Source organism: Nerophis ophidion, linkage group LG19, assembly GCF_033978795.1.
Source record: "Nerophis ophidion isolate RoL-2023_Sa linkage group LG19, RoL_Noph_v1.0, whole genome shotgun sequence".
In the NCBI taxonomy this organism is placed as follows: Eukaryota; Metazoa; Chordata; class Actinopteri; order Syngnathiformes; family Syngnathidae; genus Nerophis; species Nerophis ophidion.
Genome location: NC_084629.1, coordinates 21010901 through 21032207, shown reverse-complemented (window position 1 = coordinate 21032207; position 21307 = coordinate 21010901). Strand labels below are relative to the sequence as shown.

General features: G+C 39.4%; 1 protein-coding gene across 2 annotated transcripts in view; it reads left to right on the top strand.

Annotated features, from left to right (window-relative positions):
- The first annotated feature begins 3444 nt into the window (after nt 1-3444).
- LOC133538164 (aryl hydrocarbon receptor-like) overlaps nt 3445-21307 on the top strand; it is a 96474-nt gene continuing 78611 nt past the window's right edge. For both annotated transcript variants that reach the window (XM_061879524.1, XM_061879523.1), the window contains exon 1: nt 3445-3772. In XM_061879524.1, the coding sequence (XP_061735508.1) occupies nt 3714-3772 (59 nt within the window). In that variant the 5' untranslated portion in view covers nt 3445-3713. The remainder of the gene's footprint in view (nt 3773-21307) is intronic.

Below are 21307 nucleotides of genomic sequence, written 5' to 3'. Positions count from 1 at the left end.
TGTTAAATGTTTTTGGGGTCAATATCTCTAGCTAGCTAGGTTTATGGTATACCAGCACAGTCTCATAATGACCAGAAAATATTTCTTCGTTAGGTGTGATGGTAATTTTTTCTATGTTAAATCCCATTAATTTATGCTAACAACGTTAGCGATCCGAATTTACCTTTTTTGTGATCTGTAAAGTTCAATTAGCAAATACTAAATCAAAACGTGTAGTTTCCTCTGCCTTCTGTTTTTCTAGCCATTCTATTGTCATACAAGAATGTCGGTTATAGTTTGATTTAGCATGCTGATTGAGTGTTCATTTATTCATCAAGCCTATTTCTATTAATTTGTCCATCAGGAAAATATTTTTAAAGACTACTCTAATTGTTTAGCTGACTATTTATATCTGTGTGTAAAATTGCAATAGTGTTTTACAAGAATAAAAACAGAATAATCTCACGTACACCATCTGATGTGTGGAAACATTTCACCCGCACCAATGAAGGCGGAAAATCTGTGTACATTTGCATATACTGTGCAAAGAGCTTTGTCAAAACTGCCACAAATATGCAGCAGCATATAGACAAGTGGCCAATAATAAATAATTATTGTAATTCCCCATTAATTCCCATATATTCCCATTAATTCCCCTGGACGGTGTCCAACTTTGAATAATAAAAAAATGTTCAATATTTCCAAAGTTGCCGAGCTTAACTTCCCGTGGAAAATTTACGGAAAGTTTCCGGAAATTTACCGGAAACTTTCCACCCTTTTGAAACCCTAATGTCACCACATGATCATTGCTGAGAAATAATATACAGAAACACATTAACGCACTACTGGGCATTGAATCACCACCAACAGTGTACATAACGGGTTATTTTCTGGCAGGTTTAACAATCAATAAACCCGCATCAGCAATTAAAACATATCTATGTGGTACTGTCAAAATTAAAATTGCAAAAAAAAAATACTAAACGAGAAAAAATAAAGAAATAAAATACAGACATTTAAACACATACACACACACGTATGTATATATATATATATGTATGTTTTTTATATACACGTATGCATATATGTACATATATGTATAAATATGTGTGTGTATATATATATATATATATATATATATATATATATATATATGCACACACACACGTATGTATATATATATATTATATACACACATATATGTATATGTACATATACACATTTATATATACACATTTTTATATACTTTATATACATATACTGTATGTATACATATACACACATATATATGTACACATATATGCATATACACAAATATGCATTTGTACACACACACATATATATATATATACATATATGTATATATATATATATATATATATATATGTATATATATATATATATATATATATATATATATATATATATATACTGTATATATATATATATATATATATATATATATACATAGTGGGGCAAAAAAGTATTTAGTCAGCAACCGATTGTGCAAGTTCTCCCACTTAAAATGATGACAGAGGTCTGTAATTTTCATCATAGGTACACTTCAACTGTGAGAGACAGAATGTGAAAAAAAAATCCATGAATTCACATTGTAGCAATTTTAAAGAATTTATTTGTAAATTATGGTGGAAAATAAGTATTTGGTCACTTCAAACAAGGAAGATCTCTGGCTCTCACAGACCTGTAACTTCTTCTTTAAGAAGCTCTTCTGTCATCCACTCGTTACCTGTATTAATGGCACTTGTTTGAACTTGTTATCTGTATAAAAGACACCTGTCCACAGCCTCAAACAGTCAGACTCCAAACTCCACTATGGCCAAGACCAAAGAGCTGTCGAAGGACACCAGGAAAAGAATTGTAGACCTGCACCAGACTGACTGGGAAGAGTGAATCTACAATAGGCAAGCAGCTTGGTGTGAAAAAATCAACTGTAGGAGCAATTATCAGAAAATGTAAGCCATACAAGACCACTGATAATCTCCCTCAATCTGGGGCTCCACGCACGATCTCATCCTGTGCGGTCAAAATGATCATGAGAACGGTGAGCAAAAATCCCAGAACCACACGGGGGACCTGGTGAATGACCTGCAGAGAGCTGGGACCAAAGTAACAAAGGTTACCATCTACGGTCCGTAAAATCATCAAAAAGTTCGGAGAATCTGGAGAAATCGCTGAACGTAAGCGATGATTTTACGGACTTTTGACCCCCTCAGGCAGTACTGCGTCAAAAACCGACATCAGTGAGTAAAGGATATCACCAAATGGGCTCAGGAACACTTCATAAAACTACTGTCAGTAACTACAGTTGGTCGCTACATCTGTAAGTGCAAGTTAAAACTCTACTATGCAAAGCCAAACCCATTTATCAACAACACCCTGAAACACCGCCAGTGTGGCTGGGCCCAAGGTCACCTAAGATGGACTGATGCAAAGTGGAAAGGTGTTCTGTGGTCTGACGAGTCCACATTTCAAATTATATTTGGAAACAGAGGACGTGGTGTCCTCCAGAACACAGAGGAAAATAACCATTCGAATTGTTATAGGCGCAAAGATGAAAAGCCAGCATCTGTGATGGTATGGGGTGTATTAGTGCCCAAGGCATGGGTAACTAACATATCTGTGAAGGCACCATTAATGCTGAAAGGTCCATACAGGTTTTGAGCGTCATATGTTGTCATCCAAGCAACGTAATGAAGGAAGCCCCTGCTTATTTCCGCAAGACAAGTGTTACAACAGTGTGGCTTCGTGAAAAAAAGAGTGCGGGTACTTTCCTGGCCCGCCTGCAGTCCAGACCTGTCTCCCATCGAAAATGTGTGGCGCATTATTAGGCCAAAATACGACAGCGGAGACCCCGGACTGTTGAACGACTGAAGCTCTACATAAAACAAGAATGGGAAAGAATTCCACTTTCAAAGCGTCAACAATTAGTTTCCTCAGTTCACAAACGTTTATTGAGTGTTGTTAAAAGAAAAGGTTATGTAACACAGTGGTGAACATGCCCTTTCCCAACTACGTTGGCACGTGTTGCAGTCATGAAATTCTAAGTTAATTATTATTTGCAAAAAAAATTAAAGTTTATGAGTTTGAACATCAAATATCTTGTCTTTGTAGTGCATTCAATTGAATATGGGTTGAAAAGGATTTGCAAATTATTGTATTCCGTTTATATTTACATCTAACACAATTTCCCAACTCATATGGAAACGGAGTGTGTATATATATACGGAGTGTGTGTATATATATATATATATATATATATATATATATGTATATATACGGTCATCAGCATTACCATGCATTGTACCCGCTAGCTCAAAACCAACTTTAGAAAGTAGGTTGTGCTGTTTACGTTAGGAGGAGGGTGCAACTTTTCCTCTTTCCCCCTCCTCCTTCTGCTTCTTCTTCCACCACAAGTCGACAACTATTCCACTCCCCCCCCCCCCCCCCCCCCCCCCCAACATTACCATTGCCCAAGGTCAGCCGCACGAACCGACCGGGGAAGTTGTCGCCACGACAGGCAAACCACCGTAAGGGACACCGGGGCTCGGTTTCCTTCTCCCCGTGTTTACCGCACCAACATGGCGGCCGGGCACCTGCCTTAGCGACTCCACACGGCCGACGAGACGGAGCGAAGATCGCCTCGACAGCGGCTGCGGCGCTGGTGCATGTACGAGTAAGACTTTGGGATAAGTTCGTGAGCCTTCCGCGGCACCATGATCGCCAACTCGGGGACTTACGCCAACAAAAAGAGGAAGAAACCCGTCCTCAAACAGTAAGTTTGCACACATTCACGCTGGCGGCCATACTGTACATATCCGCTCGGAAATAAACGTGGAAGTGTAGTTGTTGTTCATGCAGTGCAGCTTTAAACGAATTGTAGATGTTATTTATTCGTCAATGAATGACTTATTTGACATATTCAATTGTTGTAAAAACTTTTTGACATGTTTTTGACGGCTAACTAAGAATAATCGTATTAAGGTGGACTAGTAAATGTCGGCATATGTAATGCACACCAAGTTGACCGCGCATGCGCTAAAGTCCAATAACTTCGTTTTATGTGATTTTATTAGCTTTTATTGAAATTAAGGCGAGTTTTGGGACAGTAATAGTGCAGTTTGTTGGTGGCGGTAGGTCCGGCCCACCTTAAGAAAGGCCTGGCAGTGTTGAGCATGAATCACAATCAAGTTGGAGAGTCCGCTGCGGCTCTCACGCGATGCATCGAGGAGGGCGGGGCCGCCTCGCTCTGTTATTGTAATCTGATAGCACCCCCTTTACGAGATCTCTGCTTTTTTTTTTTTTTTTTTATATAAACATTTCACCATCCTCCCAGATGTAATATGCACTGTACTTCACTCAAACTTGATGTAAATCAACACTTATTGCAGTGATGTCCAAAGTGCGGCACCGGGGGCCATTTGGGCCCTGCAGCAAACGTTTTAACATTCTAAGGCCCCGTTTACACTAAGGCCATGTCCACACAAAGTCGTTTAAAGGCCTACTGAAACCCACTACTACCCACCACGCAGTCTGATAGTTTATATATCAATGATGAAATATTAACAATGCAACACATGCCAATATGGCCTTTTTAGTTTACTAAATTACAATTTTAAATTTCCCAGGAGTTTCGTCTTGAAAACGTTGTGTAATGATGACGTGTACGCAAGACGTCACGGGTTTTTAGGAAGTATGAGCGCTACGCACAAACACAGCTAAATGTCGTCTGCTTTAACGTCATAATTACACAGTATTTTGGAGATCTGTGTTGCTGAATCTTTTGCAATTTGTTCAATTAAAATTGGAGAAGTCAAAGTAGCAAGATGGAGTTGGGAAGCTTTAGCCTTTAGCCACACAAATCCACGGTGATTCCTTGTTTAAAATTCCTGGAGGTGAAAATTTACTATGGATCAGAGCGCGGCCAAGAGAACATGAAACACGACGGAATGTCAACCAGCAGGTTAAAAAGTCAGTTCTTACCGGAGAAAAGCTAAGCTTGTGCCGTCCATAGCTGCCGTCGACTCCCCTGAGACACTGCGCGTCAAGACACCCGTGGAAGTACACCTCCGACTATCAGGTACTATTTAACTCACTAAAACACTAGCAACACAATAGAAAGATGAGGGATTTCCCAGAATTATCCTAATAAATGTGTCTAAAAACATCAGAATCCGTCCCAATGCAATCGCCTTTTATTTATTTTTTTACTTTTTTAAATTTATTTATTTATTTTTTCTAGTCCGTCGCTATCAATATCCTTAAACACAAATCTTTTATCCTCGCTCAAATTAAAGGGGAAATTGTCGTTTTCTCGGTCCGAATAGCACTTTTTGTTGGAGGCTCCCATTATAAACAATGTGAATATGTGAAGAGCCCCCACACGTGTGACGTCATCGTCTGCGACTTCCGGTAGAGGCATGGCATTTTTTTCTTATCACCGAAAGTTGCGAACTTTATCGTGGATGTTCTCTACTAAATCATTTCAGCAAAAATATGGCAATATCGCGAAATGACGAAGTATGACACATAGAATGGACCTGCTATCCCCGTTTAAATAAGAAAATCTCATTTCAGTAGGCCTTTAAAACCTTAAAGGCCTACTGAAACCCACTACAACCGACCACGCAGTCTGATAGTCTATACATCAATGATGAAATATTAACATTGCAACACATGCCAATACGGCCGGTTTAGTTTACTAAATTGCAATTTTAAATTTCCCGCGGAGTTTCTTGTTGAAATCATCGCGGAATGATGACGCGTGCGCGTGACGTCATGGACTGTCAGGAAATATTAGCGTACCACCATTTGCGACTAAAAGTAGTCTCTTTTGATCGCGCAACTAAACATTATTCTGGACATCCGTGTTGCTGAATCTTTTGCAATTTGTTCAATTAATAATGGAGACTATAACGAACATTGCTGTTGGTGGAAAGCGGTGTATTGCAGCTGTCTTTAGCACCGAGACACAGCCGGTGTTTCTTTTGTTTTTAGCACAGAGCGGTCAAGTGAACATGTTTCTCTACGTCAACCAGCATGTTTTTGGATGGGAAAATTGTGCTATATCTTACCGGAGACATCATTGGATTATTCGTCCACCTGCATTAGGTGTTTAAAAGGCAGCTGTGAGTTTGGCTCCTCGGCTTCTCTCTGAGACACTGCTTGTTCACCGCAGCCATCCGACCTTGAGGTATGTCTTTACAATCTCACTAAAACACTATTAAATCTATAAGCAGATAAGGGATCTTCCAGAATTATCCTAGTAAATGTGTCTAATTACATCTGAAATGCTCACACTGCTGCCGCCCGGAGACGTCGCTTTTTATTTTATTTTAATTTTATTTTTTCTAGTCCTTCGATTTCAATATCATCATCCACAAATCTTTCATCCTCGCGCAAATTAATGGGGAAATTGTCGTTTTCTCGGTCCGAATAGCTCTTGCTGCTGGAGGCTCCCATTAAAAACAATGTGAGGACGTGAGGAGCCCTCACCCTTGTGATGTCATCGTCTGCTACTTCCGGTAAAGGCAAGGCTTTTTTATCAGTTGCGAACTTTATCGCCGATGTTCTCTACTAAATCCTTTCAGCAAAAATATGGCAATATCGCGAAATGATCAAGTATGACACATAGAATGGACCTGGTATCCCCGTTTAAATAAGAACATCTCATTTCAGTAGGCCTTTAAACCAGCGGTCCTCAACCACCGATCCGGTTCATGACACATTTGCTACCGGGTCGCAGAGAAACATTAAATAATTTATAAATGACTGCAATTTCTCCAACTTACCTTTCGCCTGTCCCACTACACACACCAATAAGCTTGTTTATAGATGTACAATAACACTCCTCATAGGAAGTTGCAATTCGTTATATTTGTTATAGCTTTGTGACATGATATAATGCACATTATATTAGATTAGATAGTACTTTATTTATTCCTTCAGGAAAATTTATATTTTCAGCACAATCCCATTCAAGATCAGACAAACATTACAGGGAGACAGAACAGAATCGCTGATGGGTCTGCCGGCTTCCACCGCCCCTTACAAAAAAGATGAGATACAAGTAAACAAGGGGGGGAAGGGGAGAAAAAAATAGAATATTAAAATAAAATAAAATAAAAAAAATCGGTCTAAGCCTGGGCCCTGGAGTGGGGGTCCAGACTGAGACCAAGGGAAAAAACAACAACTCATAGCCATAATTCACATCCCTCTCACATGTGTGTAAGAGGGAAACATCAAAGAACACAAAGTACATTAAAGACATTAAAGTTAATGAACATATAAAATATAAATGTGACAGATTGTTGCCAAAGGCTGATTTCCTTCTGCATCTCAGGGCTCCCACCAATTCAAAGTTATAGTGAGTTGTTTTTTTCATGCGCTTATTTTTGGTGTATTTATCCGGCACAAGTGGAAAGCCGGTCCCTAAAAATAATGCCTACAAAAAGGGTTGGGGACCACTGCCTTAAACGAATAATTATTATCTTAAGCCTTGTTTCATCCACACTAAACCAGTGTTTAAGGTCCCCCTCCTCGGACCAATTTTTACACGAGTAAGTCAGCCATGTATTTCTTGAATCTCTGGCTCTTGGCTTTGTATGGACTCATTAATTGTTTACAAACTGAGTTCGGAGAGGAAGTGACGCCAGAAAGACAGGAAGTGACGCCAGAAAGACCGCGCCATACAGAGGAAGTGACGCCAGAAAGACTGCGCTGCAGCCAGTTTCATAACAAAGATGGTGGCGTATCATCCAGACATGCCATGTGTTTCTCCTTCTTCTACATGTACAGATGCTTTGGAAATCACAAATCAATACCTTAAGAGAAGGCAACGGGCAATTGCAGCTATTTGGGATACAGCACATCTCAGACAGCAAGAGAACTTTAGAATGTCCGGGTCAACTGTGGTTCTACTTGGCGAAAAACTTGGTCCCTTCCTCCCGTGGATGTGATTACAGGCAGTGTGTGACTGCAGATATTGCTTTATGGCCCACATGGTCATCGACTGTGCTTTTGGACGACTGAAGGCACGCTTTGGTTCACTACGCCGCCCCATGGTCATTAACCAGACCGACCTACCATTTGTTGTGTATGCTCGGTTTGTACTCCATAACTACTGTGAAGGTTGCCGCCTTTGAGTACGGCCGCCATTTTCAGCCTCCAAGCACAGGCTGGATTGCAAAAAATGGACAATGAAGGTGAAGGCAAAAGAGTGAGAAGTGTCCTGACCAGACATTTAGATCCCTAGATTAATTGTTGTCATTGTTTAAAATGTTCTTTATCGCATTATCTACTTTTTCATGTCGATTAAAGATTTGATTGATGTATGATGTCTCAGGTGTGATTCACTACAATGGGACCCCACATCACACTGGATTCTAGTTAAACGAAATACCACAACACTGGATATTGTTCGAAGGATATATATTTTAATTTAAAAACTTGCACACAAAACACAGCAAGCACATGTAAAATGCACAGCAAACTATTTACAATATAACTTTTTAAAATAACTTCACAGTGAGGTAAAGTCATCTATTGCAGAGCTCGGAGCAGATGGACGCTCAGGTGGATTTTTTTTTTCCCGCGCATGCGGACTAGGTCGCATTGCGCCGGCTGATGAAGGGGGGACGGGGGTCTTAAACGCTGTTATTTTTGTGTGTGAACACTGATAAGGTTAGGTGGGATTTACCCTGGATAACCGGGGCCTAAGGGTTATTCAGGGTAAATCCCACCTAACTTTATCCTTGTCCACACACACAATGGTCGTTTAAGACTCCCTCTCCCCTTCCGTCCGCTGGTGCAACGTGACCTAATACGCATGCGCGGAAATGCATACGTCGAAGTCACTTCAAGTGTTGCTTTGTGTGCAAGTTCTTAAATTTAACTTATCTGAACAATATCCAGTGTTGTGGTATTTCAATTAACTGTAATCCAGTGTGCTGTGGGGCCCTATTGTATTGAATCACACCTTAGCCATCATAAATTAATCAAATCTTTATTAGACACGTAAACAATATGGTAAATAACATTTTACATCAATCAATCTAGGGATGTAGATATCTGGTCAGGACAGTCCTCACTCTTTTGCCTTTACCTTCATTGTCCGTTCGCTTTTGGTGACTTTATGTACTCTGGACCTTGGCGTTGAGTCCGCGACATACATGGCGGACAATAACTGATGCAGTCTGGTTTGCTAGTCCAAAAGCATTCACCGATTTCTGTAGTCTTCACTCGACGGCCAGGTAATACAAGGCACGCGCTACTTTTTTAATGACATCCACTGTAGCTTGCATTCTCGTTGACTCTCTTTCAACAAATGGACAACGTTTTTTAGTAAGTAGAATCACAGCTGACCTGGACATTGGAAAGTTCTCTTGCCGTCTGAGAAGTGTTCTATCCGAAATACTGTAGCTGCAATCAGTTTCTCTTAAGGTATTCATGTGTAATTTCCACAAGCGTCTGTACATGTAGAAGAAAGAGAAATACGGGCATGTCTGGATGATTCGCCTCCATCTTTCCAGTGGTTAGCGCCGAGTTACGAAACAGCTTTATTATGATGCTGGCTGTGGCGCATTCTTTCTGACATCACTTCCTGTGTGCGGTGAGGTCTTTCTGGCGTCACTTCCTCTCCGAACTCAGTTTGTAAACGATCAATGAGTCCATATAAAGCTAAGAGCCGGAGATTCAAGAGATACATGGCGCACTTTCCCGTGTAAAAAAATTGTAAGAGATGAACCTTAAACGCTGGTTTACTGTGGCTGAAACGGGGCCTAGGATAAATTATTATTTGTTTAAAGGGTTATCCGGCTTAGTGTAGACATAGCCCAAATATACTTCACAAAAATACAAAAAGTGGAATAAAAACGCAAGTAAGTGTAAAACAGGGGTGTCCAAACTGTTTTCTGCTGATGTCTGCACACTGACAAATCAAAGCATGCATTTTTTTTTTTTGATTTCCAAATCAGAACAGTAAACAGATTTTTAACCGTTAGGGCTCCCCTCAAGTTTCTCAGTCTTAGTCATAAAAATGTTAAACATGAACTCTTATATTATTTTGTTTTGAATGCTTAAATCTTTACATCAACCTCAGATCTGAGTATATAGTTTGTCATGTTTTATGGCCCTGTTTTTATGGCAAAACCAAAACGTTTGCAAAGATCCCGAGCCCGCGATTGAACCCAGGACAACTCAGGACCTTCGTATTGTGAGGCAGATGCACCAACCCCTCTTTCACCGTGCTGCCCTTTTTTTCTTTTTTTTCTTTTTTAAATAATAAAATGGGTTGTACTTGTATAGCGCTTTTCTACCTTCAAGGTACTCAAAGCGCTTTGACACTACTTCCACATTTACCCATTTACACACACACATTCACACACTGATGGAGGGAGCTGCCATGCAAGGCGCCAACCAGCACCCATCGGGAGCAAGGGTGAAGTGTCTTGCTCAGGACACAACGGACGTGACGAGGTTGGTAGTAGGTGGGATTTGAACCAGGGACCCTCGGGTTGCGCACGGCCACTCTACCACTGCGCCACGCCGTCCACGCCGTTTTTTGAACAATAACATTTTATTTTTTATTGTTTATTCTTTACGTTTGAAAAGTTTTAGTTTATTTGAAAAACACTAAAATTATTGGGAATCCAAAAGTGTTCAACTCAAAGAAGTGTTAAAAATAAATCCTACAATTTTTTTTCACTTTCAACACTTGAGTCACTAGATCATCTTTAGATCCATCCCTCGATTATAACTCATTATTATTTTTAGTTTTTTATTGTTTGTTTGATGCACTTTTAAAAATGTTTTTTTTTAAATGACAAGCACCAAAAAATGCATTGTTTTCCCCCAAAAATTTTTTAAAGTGGAATATTTGATGTGAAGTAATTGGAGCCTTAAACATGTCAATAATTCATAATACTTTGATTTTAATGCATTATTATTTATTGAGCAATGACAGTTTTTTGAACTTATGGGGAATTCAAAAATACTCAAAGTGTTAAAAAACAAATCATACATCATTTGTTTTCCTTTAACACTTAAGTCTCTAGATCATCTGTAGATCCACCCCTCAATTGTATGTCATTATTTTTTGTTTGTTTGTTTGATGCTCTTTTTTTTTCTTTTCTTAAAATGACTAGCACCATAAAATGCAATATTAAGCCCCAAAAATATTTGAATGTGGAATATTTGATGTTAAATAAGTGGAGTCTTAAAAATGTCAATAATTCATGATACCGTTGATTTGAACTCATTATTATTTTTGAGCAATGACATACATTATACATTTTTTTTTACTTTCAACACTTAAGCCTCAGGGCCATCTCTCGAGCCATCCGTTGGATTATACGTTTTAATATTTTTTTAATGTTTTTCATTGTTTGTTTTATGACATTTTTCTAAAGTTAAAGTTTTTATATGACAAGCAACAAAAAATGCCATATTTTCCACAAAACATATTTCAAAGTGGAACATTTGATGTTCAGTTATTAGAGCCCTAAAACTGTCAAAAATTTTAACACCGTTGATGCATTATTTTTGGAGCAATGACTACTTATAAAAACAACACTTACATTTTGGGGATCCAACAGGCTTTAATCATAAATGTGTTAAAATTAAATAATGCATTATTTTTTTTACTTTTAACAGTGTCTAGATGATCTTTAGATCCATCTGTCGATTACAAGTTTTTATTATTTTTTCAATGTTTTTTATTGTTTCATGCTTTTTAAAAGATAAAATTATATGAAATGCAACAAAAATGCAAAATTTTCTTCTAAACATATTTCATAGTGGAATATTTGATGTTAAATAATTGAAGCCCTAAAACTGTCAATTTTAACACCATTGATGTTAATTCATTATTATTTTTTCAAGCAATGACTATTTGTAGAAACAACCCCACTAATATTATTGGGGATCCAAAAGGGCTCAACTCATAAAAGTGTTAAATATATCATACATCATTTTTTTTAAACTTTCAACTCCTAACCCTCTAGATCATCTTTAGATCCATCCCTCAATTATAAGTTTTTTTATCATTATTTTTTTTTATGCCATTTTGGTTGAATGTTTTATATATGACAAGCACACAAAATATGCACTATATTGCCCCCAACTAATGTCAAAGTGGACTATTTGATGTGAAGTAATTGCAGCTATGGCAATGTCAATAATTCATAACAACATTAATTTTGATTCATAATTTTTTTCAAGCAATGACAGTTTTAAATAAAATAAAAAACAGCCTGCATTGCAGTTTTGTGTTATTAGTTAACATTTAAACTTTTCACCTGTATTCTCTTATATGCCACTTTGTTTTGTTTTGTCACAGTATTTTTAGAATGTGGCGCAGGCCGTTACAAAATTAGCCGCAGGCCGCAAACGGACACCTCTGGTGTAAAGTAACGAGGAAAAAGTTGAACTGTTGACACTGAAAACTGGGGATGGTTTTTTTTGTTTCGAAGCCAATACCGAAACAGATAATTTCCCGCCTCCTGCTGCAAGAATGATAGTGACAACTGTCTTATTTATGTCTATATTTTTTTTAAATGTAGTTTTAAATATAATGTGTACACATCTTTTTGCAGTTGGCTTTGAGGCACCTTCTTTAGCAGTGGTTTCTTAACTATGTTGGGCTGCGAGCACCCTCTGTAAGGCCTCCCAAAAACATGTCTTTCTCAGCTGTGGTCCTGTAGCGTTCCTCAGTTGTAATACACGGTTCCACCACTTGGGGCAGTAATGGAAATATCAAACAAACTGGAGCTAAAGTCATTGAGTTCTTCTTAAGCGCATAAAAATAGGACTTAAGCGGTGAAGCTGTGTTTTTAATTGGACTTTAAGTGTATTGACATTTGAGTTTGGAAACGTGTTTGATATTAATTAAGTTGATTTTTTTAACACAACATAATTGTATGTACATGTATTTTGTCAGTTATTTAGGAGTTATTTTATGCAGTAGATTTGGTTAGTTATTTTTTAATCAGCCTGACCTAAGCCTAGGGTTTGTGGGTTAAATAAATACAAATATTTGTGATTAAAACATGCTTTCATGTTCTTTGATAATGTTGTAGGTTACATATAATAATTGAATGTAATTAAAATCAAGACTAGAATTGCTAATTCAGTGTTAATATTTGTGTGAAAAAGTTGGGCCCCAGGGACAAAAAGGTTAAGAGCCCTTGCTGGCTTCTCAGGTGGCTGACAGCGTTTGATGTGTTGAAACATGATGTTTTTTTTTTCCTCCTCGTGCAAAACATTTGATGCAAAATGTTTTCCCGTGAACCAGCGAAAAAGTCCCAAATGATGGACGCCATTTTTATTTACAATGAGCTCGAGGGATGTTTCCGATACGAGAGCGCTTGATTTCCTCACCCTATCCCACCTACAGCACACTGTGGTTACTCTCGCCTCGCTCAAGCTTTTTTTTTTTGCTAACATGCAGGCTGTATCATCTTTGAAAAAGAAAAATATTAAAATAGCCCCCGCATTATTTCACTCCTCGGTGTGCGACCCTGAGTGGAAAATATTTGGGTAACTGTAACGGATTGCATTCAAAGTTTGGGAGAATTCTAGTGGTTAGTTTCAATTTCATTAAAGGTACAATCCCATAATACCCATTAAATAAATGCTAAGTAAGACTTTGTTCTTGTATTTAAAGTTCCCGGCACTCCATGTTGCCTTGATTTGATACATTTTCATTAGGTACACTCGTTAAACTCTGGTCCGCCAAAGAATCACATAGTTAAAAATTCAAATACAGTATAACTGTACAAATTGTGTCAAATCTTGCAGTGGCCAAAAATATGAAATACTAATAAAACCTCTGCCTTGTTTTTTATGACTACTTAGACCTACTACGCTACTTTATTTTAATGTTGGTCATTATGGTGGTACTTGGAGTGTCAAGTTTTTTCTGAGGTGGTACTTGCTGATAAAAATTTGCGAACATCTGCATTAAACGATTAATCAAGGCAGCCGAATGGAAATCGAAGGTAGGGCTGGGCGATATAGATAGATAGATAGATAGGGATAGGGTGAGAAGCTCTGCCATCCGGGAGGAACTCAAAGTAAAGCCGCTGCTCCTTCACATCGAGAGGAGCCAGATGAGGTGGTTCGGGCATCTGGTCAGGATGCCACCCGAACGCCTCCCTAGGGAGGTGTTTAGGGCACGTCCAACCGGTAGGAGGCCACGGGGAAGACCCAGGACACGTTGGGAAGACTATGTCTCCCGGCTGGCCTGGGAACGTCTCGGGATCCCCCGGGAAGAGCTAGACGAAGTGGCTGGGGAGAGGGAAGTCTGGGTTTCCCTGCTTAGGCTGTTGCCCCCGCGACCCGACCTCGGATAAGTGGAAGATGATGGATGGATGATGGATGGATAGATAGTACTTTATTATGATATATCGATATACTCGATATATCGCGTGTTTGGCGATATAAAAAATTACTATTTTGTGATATTCAAGTATAATTTCTAACGCAGATGCTTTTAGCTGCTGGCATTACACTACAGGCTTTTCCCACTCCTTCTTGTGTCTCCTTCTCACAGACCGCAAGCACACCTTCTTACATACGTCACATACGTATACGCCCTCGTGGAGCAGAGAGGTAGCAGCGTGGATAACGTTAGCTGTGGTGCGAGTGGTAATACGAGAGAAAGAAGGTGCGAATCTGGTAACAAATGAAGGAAGAATTAATTCCCAAGAAAAACAGCAGAGGCTCCATCGTCTGGCGGTGGTTTGGCTTTAATAGGGAATATGTCGAACAGACAACCGTAATTTGTCAAGTGTGGGGCAAAAACTTTGCTACAAAAAGTAGCATTGCTGCTAATATGTAGCATGATTTTAAAACTCACCTACTAGAGAATGAAGAGTGATCACTCCGCATGTCAACATCTCCATTCAGTGCCACACCCAACAAAATGCTGAGGCAATCATTTCCACATCAACACCGTATGAAAAAAATTGTGAACAACATAGGGAGATAACCTACCACATAGCGATTTAATTTCCTATTATGTAGCTCATTTTTATTTGACAGTTATTGAAATATTTTGTGTGACATCATGCACAAAAGTGCACTTTGTTTTAAACTATTGTGGTGGCGTTCTGTACAAAAAGTGCACTTTAATTTAGTGTTATTTTGATGTCATCCTAGTGACACCATGCACAAAAGTGCACTCACAGGGACATATTTCCTGAGTTAATAAACTTTATATCAATTTTAAAAAAAGGAAAAAAGATTTTGTGACCATAGAAAATATTGATGTAATCATAATAGTATCTAAGTTACAGTTAAAATTTAAAGTACCAATGATTGTCACACACACGCTGGGTGTGGTGAAATTTGTCCTCTGTATTTGACCCATTTCCTTGTTCACCCCCCGGGAGGTGAGGAGGGCAGTGAGCAGCAGCGGTGACTGCGCCCGGGAATCCTTTTTGGTGATTTAACCCCTAATTCCAACCATTCTACTAGTTACGCTATTGTTTTTGGTATCATTACAGTGGGTGTCCGGTGTAGATCCACTCATTGCATTTGTTTACATTCAGGCACTCTAGCTTTTGTTGGCCTTGACCCCTGTGAGCTATTGTATCTTCCTACTGTGTGTAGTGAAGCATGTGTAGCTATTCCTCGTCCTCCAGTGATAATAGTACTTGTAAAAAAACAAATTTTATTCGTCGCCATGGAGGGGAAGTAACTAAAACACAGCAGATTGCGGCTGGATGTTAGCTGCTAGCTAGCTAGCCATGTCTTAAAGCACCTACAATGAATTGATTAACGTGGACCCCGACTTAAACAAGTTGAAAAATGTATTCGGGTGTTACCATTTAGTGGTCAATTGTACGGAATATGTACTGTACTGTGAAATCTACTATTAAAAGTTTCCATCAATCAAAAAAACTCTTCCTGAGGGTGTTTCGGTGTTATAACTTTGCCTTTATCTTTAGTTTTTAAGCCAAAAGGCGTCCGTTCTTCTTTTTCTGTCTACACACTGTCTGCTTGCAAGTACTCCGTGTGTGTGCGCTGTCGAACATGCTCTTCTGCTTGTAAAACCAGCAATGTCAGAACGTGACAATAACGCAGCGCCATGCCCGTTAACAAAAAAAAAAGGTACTTTTTAGAGGCGGTATAGTCGCGAATATGATTCATTAGTATCGCGGTAATATACTGGTATACCGTACAACCCGAGAACACACAATTTGTTTATATATATTGATATTGTTTGATCTTCCACCTCTATACTTAAGATAACAATAAGTGCAGTTTGTTTCTCGTTTTGGAGGTGGTGGTTATTATTAACTTAGGGGAGCGTCTCCACACTGTGTATGGAATATTAGCCAGAAAAAGGCATTACTCGGCAATCACATACTTTTTCATGCATTTTTTCGTTACTTTGTACAGTATATGAATGTTTGCAATAATTCCTTTTGTTGGTTTAGCTTCCATTCTGCTTTCTGTGTCTTACTACACAAAATAGTGTGATGTCACACACTAACTTATGACGTTTACCTTTTGAAGTGGATGCTTTCATTTGTCGCCAGACCGTTTTATAGGAGCATGAAAGCAAAAAAAACAAAACCCCGGAATATATTAAATGATTAGCCGGTGTTGGCAGTCTTCGTGTTTTGCTCCTTGTGACTCAGAGACAACGTGATTTATGTCAAACATTTGCAGTATTGGGTCCAGAGAGCCGGGCGGATGATGTTGTTCCCAACCAGCTAGCATGACACACAGCACAATCATATTGCCGGGCACCTGTCCAGGCCTTTCCTCTGAGGTTTCCTCCTGTGCGTGCTAACCAGAATTCCTTGTAACCCAGCGCCTGATTTACACAAACACATGCCGGAATACCACTCGGGGACGTTCAAATAGTTGTTTTCAGATGATTGGACGCCGTTCACACATCCTTTGACTTTTTTGTTGTTGTCTTTTTGTTGGCCGAGACCTCAAGTTGTATTTATTTTGGGATAACAAAAAAAGCATATTATGTGTTCCAAACCGGCTACACATCCCAATCAATTGTGCTTTGACTAAAAAGTGAGGAATGTGGGAAATTTTTACATGAAGAAATGTTTATCTCAAACATTTCCCCTCAACATTTGTCAAGCTGATTATTTTGAAAAGAAGCATTGTTGGGCAAAATAATGTATCTGACAATTATGGATCAAAACCAAGTGCCATTTGTGGGCCGCATTACCTTTTAAAGACAAATTAAAATCATCCCGGATTACAACATTACACACAAACAAAACTGGAAAAAGCAATTTTGGGGAAAATTATGTGTGTCTGGTTGAATGTGCACGTGAAAATTAAATGTTAACATTGCACGCTAACAGTTAGAAAGCGTCAAGTACTGAGTCACATGACAATAAGGCGTACGCATGTAAAATTAGCTTAAAAAAGTTATCACGCCAACATTAGCATGCTAGTAGTCAGCATGTGTCAAGTACAAAGTTATGACTGAGGTGTTCAGCTGCAAAATTGGCTAAAAGAGTTAGCATGCTAACATTAGCATGCTAACTGGTAGAATGCGTCAATTACCAAGTCATATGACAATGAAGCGTACGCATGTAATATTAGCTTTTAAAAAAGTTAGCACACTCACATTAGCATGGTAACTGTCAGCATGTGTCAACTATCAAGTTATATGACTGAGGTTTTCAGCTGCAAGATTGGCAAAAAAAGGTTAAAATACTAATATTAGCATGCTAACAGTTAGAATACGTCAGGTTCCAAGTCATGACAATAAAGCATACGCATGTAAAATTAGCTAAAAAAAAAAGTTAGTACGCCAACATTAGCATGCTAACAGTCAGCATGTTTCAGGGACCAAGTTATATGACTCAGTGATGTGCGCCTGCCAAATTGGCTAAGAAATGTTAGCGTGCTAAAATTAGCATGCTAACAGTTAAAATGCGTCAGGTTCCAAGTCATATGACAGCTAACAGTCTGCATGTTTCAAGGACCAAGTTTTATGACAATAATGCGTATGCATGTGAAATTAGTTTGGTTATCATGCTAACATTAATATGCTAACAGTTAGCATGTGTAAACTACCAAGTTATGACTGAGGTGTTCAGCTGTAAGATATCCTTAAAAAGTTAGCTTACTGACATTAGCATGCTAACAGTTAGAATGCGTGAAATACCAAGTCATTTGACAATGCCGCATAGGCATTTAATATTAGCTAAAAAAGTTTAGCATGCTGACATTAGCATTCTAACAGTCAGCATGTGTCAACTATGAAAATGAAGCGTATGCATGTTATAATAGCTAAAAAAGTTAGCACGATGACATTCGCATGCTAACAGTCGACATGTGTCAACTACCAAGTGACTCTGAGGTGTTCAGCTGAAAAATTTACTGAAAAGTTAGCATGCTAAGTTAGTAATGCTGCCAGAGCCAGAGCCAATTAGTGGCCACGACTGCTGACTGATTGTTTTGGTCTCATTGATCGGCCACTATTACTCATGAAGTTGACCATGTTCGTGTTAAACATGCCCAATGTAGGGCAAAATTATGTAGAATATGCTTTGTTACTGATAAGGCAAAGTTAAGATATAGATGTTGCATTCATTTCAGCATATTTTGAATTGGTTTCAGTATCTTTAATGTAGGGCTGGGCGATATGGCCTTTTATTAATATCTCAATATTTTTAGGCCATGTCACAATACACAATATATATCTGGATAGTTCGCCTTAGCCTTGAATTAGCACTTGATGCATATAATCAGATCATTATGATGATTCGATGATTCTAAATTTCTTGTTTATACTTAATAATATATGTTCATTTTAAACTGTCATGCAGAGAGGGAAATCACAAGTCAATTTACCAAAACTGTATTTATCAAACAGTTATTAAGCAATGGCACTAACATTCATGTCTTTTCCAAAACAGAAAGTGCAAGATTGTCTGAGACATTTTAAAACAAGCTATTAGTGCACTTTTGTGCATTATGTCACTAAGATGACATATCAAAACAACACCAAATTAAAGTTCACTTTTTGTACAGAACGCCACTAATAGTTAAAAACAGATGAAATGCACTTTTGTGCATGATGTCACTAGGATGGTGTCGTTTTGATGTTATCATGATATATCAAAACAACACTAAATTGATATGTCATGAAATATCAAAACACCATGAATTGATTAACATGGACCCCGACTTAAAGAAGTTCCATCCATCCATTTTCTACCGCTTATTCCCTTTCGGGGTCGCGGGAGACCCTGGCGCCTATCTCAGCTACAATCGGGCGGAAGGCGGGGACACCCTGGACAAGTCGCCACCTCATCGCAGGGCCAACACAGATAGACAGACAACATTCACACTCACATTCACACACTAGGGCCAATTTTGTGTTGCCGATCAACCTATCCCCAGGTGCATGTCTTTGGAGGTGGGAGGAAGCCGGAGTACCCGGAGGGAACCCACTCATTCACGGGGAGAACATGCAAACTCCACACAGAAAGATCCCGAGCCTGGATTTGAACCCAGGACTGCAGGACCTTCGTATTGTGAGGCAGACGCACTAACCCCTCTGCCACTGTGAAGTTGAAAAACTTATTAGGGTGTTACCATTTAGTGGTCAATTGTACAGAATATATACTGAATCAAACACTAAAATAAAGTGCTATTTTTGTACAGAACGCCACTACAATAGTTAAAAACGGATAAAGTGCACTTTTGTGCATGATGTCACACAAGATATTTCAATAACTGTCAAATAAAAATGAGCTGCATAATAGGAAATCAAATAGTGTATGTCCTTCACTATGTGGTAGGTTACTGCGAATGTTATCTCCTGTCGTTGACCATTTTTTTCCATAAGGTGTTGATCTGGAAATGATTGCTTGGGCATTTTGTCGGTGTGGCACCGAATGGAGATGTTGACAGGCAGAGTTTCAAGCACTCCTTATTCTCTGGCGGGGTGACTTTTCGAATAATGCTACACATTAGCAGTGCTGCTACTTTTTGTAGCTGTGCTTTTGCCGCATAATTGTTCAACATATTCCCGCTTGAAGCCAAACCACCGCCAGACGATGGACCCCGTGCTGTATTTTTTGGGAATTAATTCTTCCTTCATTTGTTACCAGATTCGTACCTTCTCTCTCTCGTATTACCACTCACACCACTCCACTAGCACAACAGTTAATGTTACCATGTCGCTACCTCTCTGCTGGGTGAGAGCGTATGACGTTGCACGCGCGACAGTATGTGATGTATGTAAGAAGGTGTGCTTGTTTTATGTCTCTGTAAGAAGGAGAGACAAGAAAGAGTGAGAGCTTGTAGTGTAATGCCCATAGCTGAAAGCAACTGTGTGAGAACGTTTACTCCAATAACACAATATAGTCATTTTCTATATCGCACAGAACGTTTACTCCAATATCACAATATAGTCATTTTCTATATCGCACAGAGACAAACCCGCGATGTATCAAGTATATTCGATGTATCGCCCAGCCCTACTTTAATGTACAACATGTACCAAAGTGGCCCCCGCATCATTCAATTTGTACTCATGCCATCCTCGCTGGAAAAAGTGTGGCCATCCCTGGACAAAAGTCTTGGGTCATGTGTGAATCCGTCTGGATGAAGTGAGTTTTTAGCAACGCTTCAGATTGGACTTTGGGCAAGGCTGAGCATGAAAGTTGACATTTTTGTACATTCAAAATAAATGGACTGAAAACATCGCTGTGCGGTACACCAGTCCAAACTGTGTCCGATTGCAGCCATTTATCAAGGATGCACAGGATCATGTGTACATTTGCGGCCAGGCTGCCTAAAAGGAGCCGGGATCATTTTTAACTGGTACCGTCAGAAGAATTACAGCCTGCGTCTGTCTGCAGTGGTTTACACTGTCCATGTTTGCACCATTCCTCTGTCAAATTGCATACGGCCAGACAGCTTCGTGGGTGTGTGTGTGTGTGTGTGTGTGTGTGTGTGTGTGTGTGTGTGTGTGTGTGTGTGTGTGTGTGTGTGTGTGTGTGTGTGCGTGTGTGTGTGTGTGTGTGTGTCTCCCAAAATAAAAAGGTGGCCTGTGTCTGTGAAGATGTGGGACGGCGGGTTTTTTTTTCCCCTGGCCGACCAGCAGCTGGGCCTGGACACACAAAGGCACCATTGAGGCGGCGCCGTAAAGCGTCGGCGGTCGCCACACAGGAGCATTCCTGCGCAGATCTGGTCATCCAGATTGTCTTTTTATGAGCCCGATGCATTTCTTTGCGCTTGTCCGCTGTGACCTGCTTTCGATGACATCACTTCGACGGGCTGGGTTTTTCTGCGGGGAGTTCCCTCGCTCTCA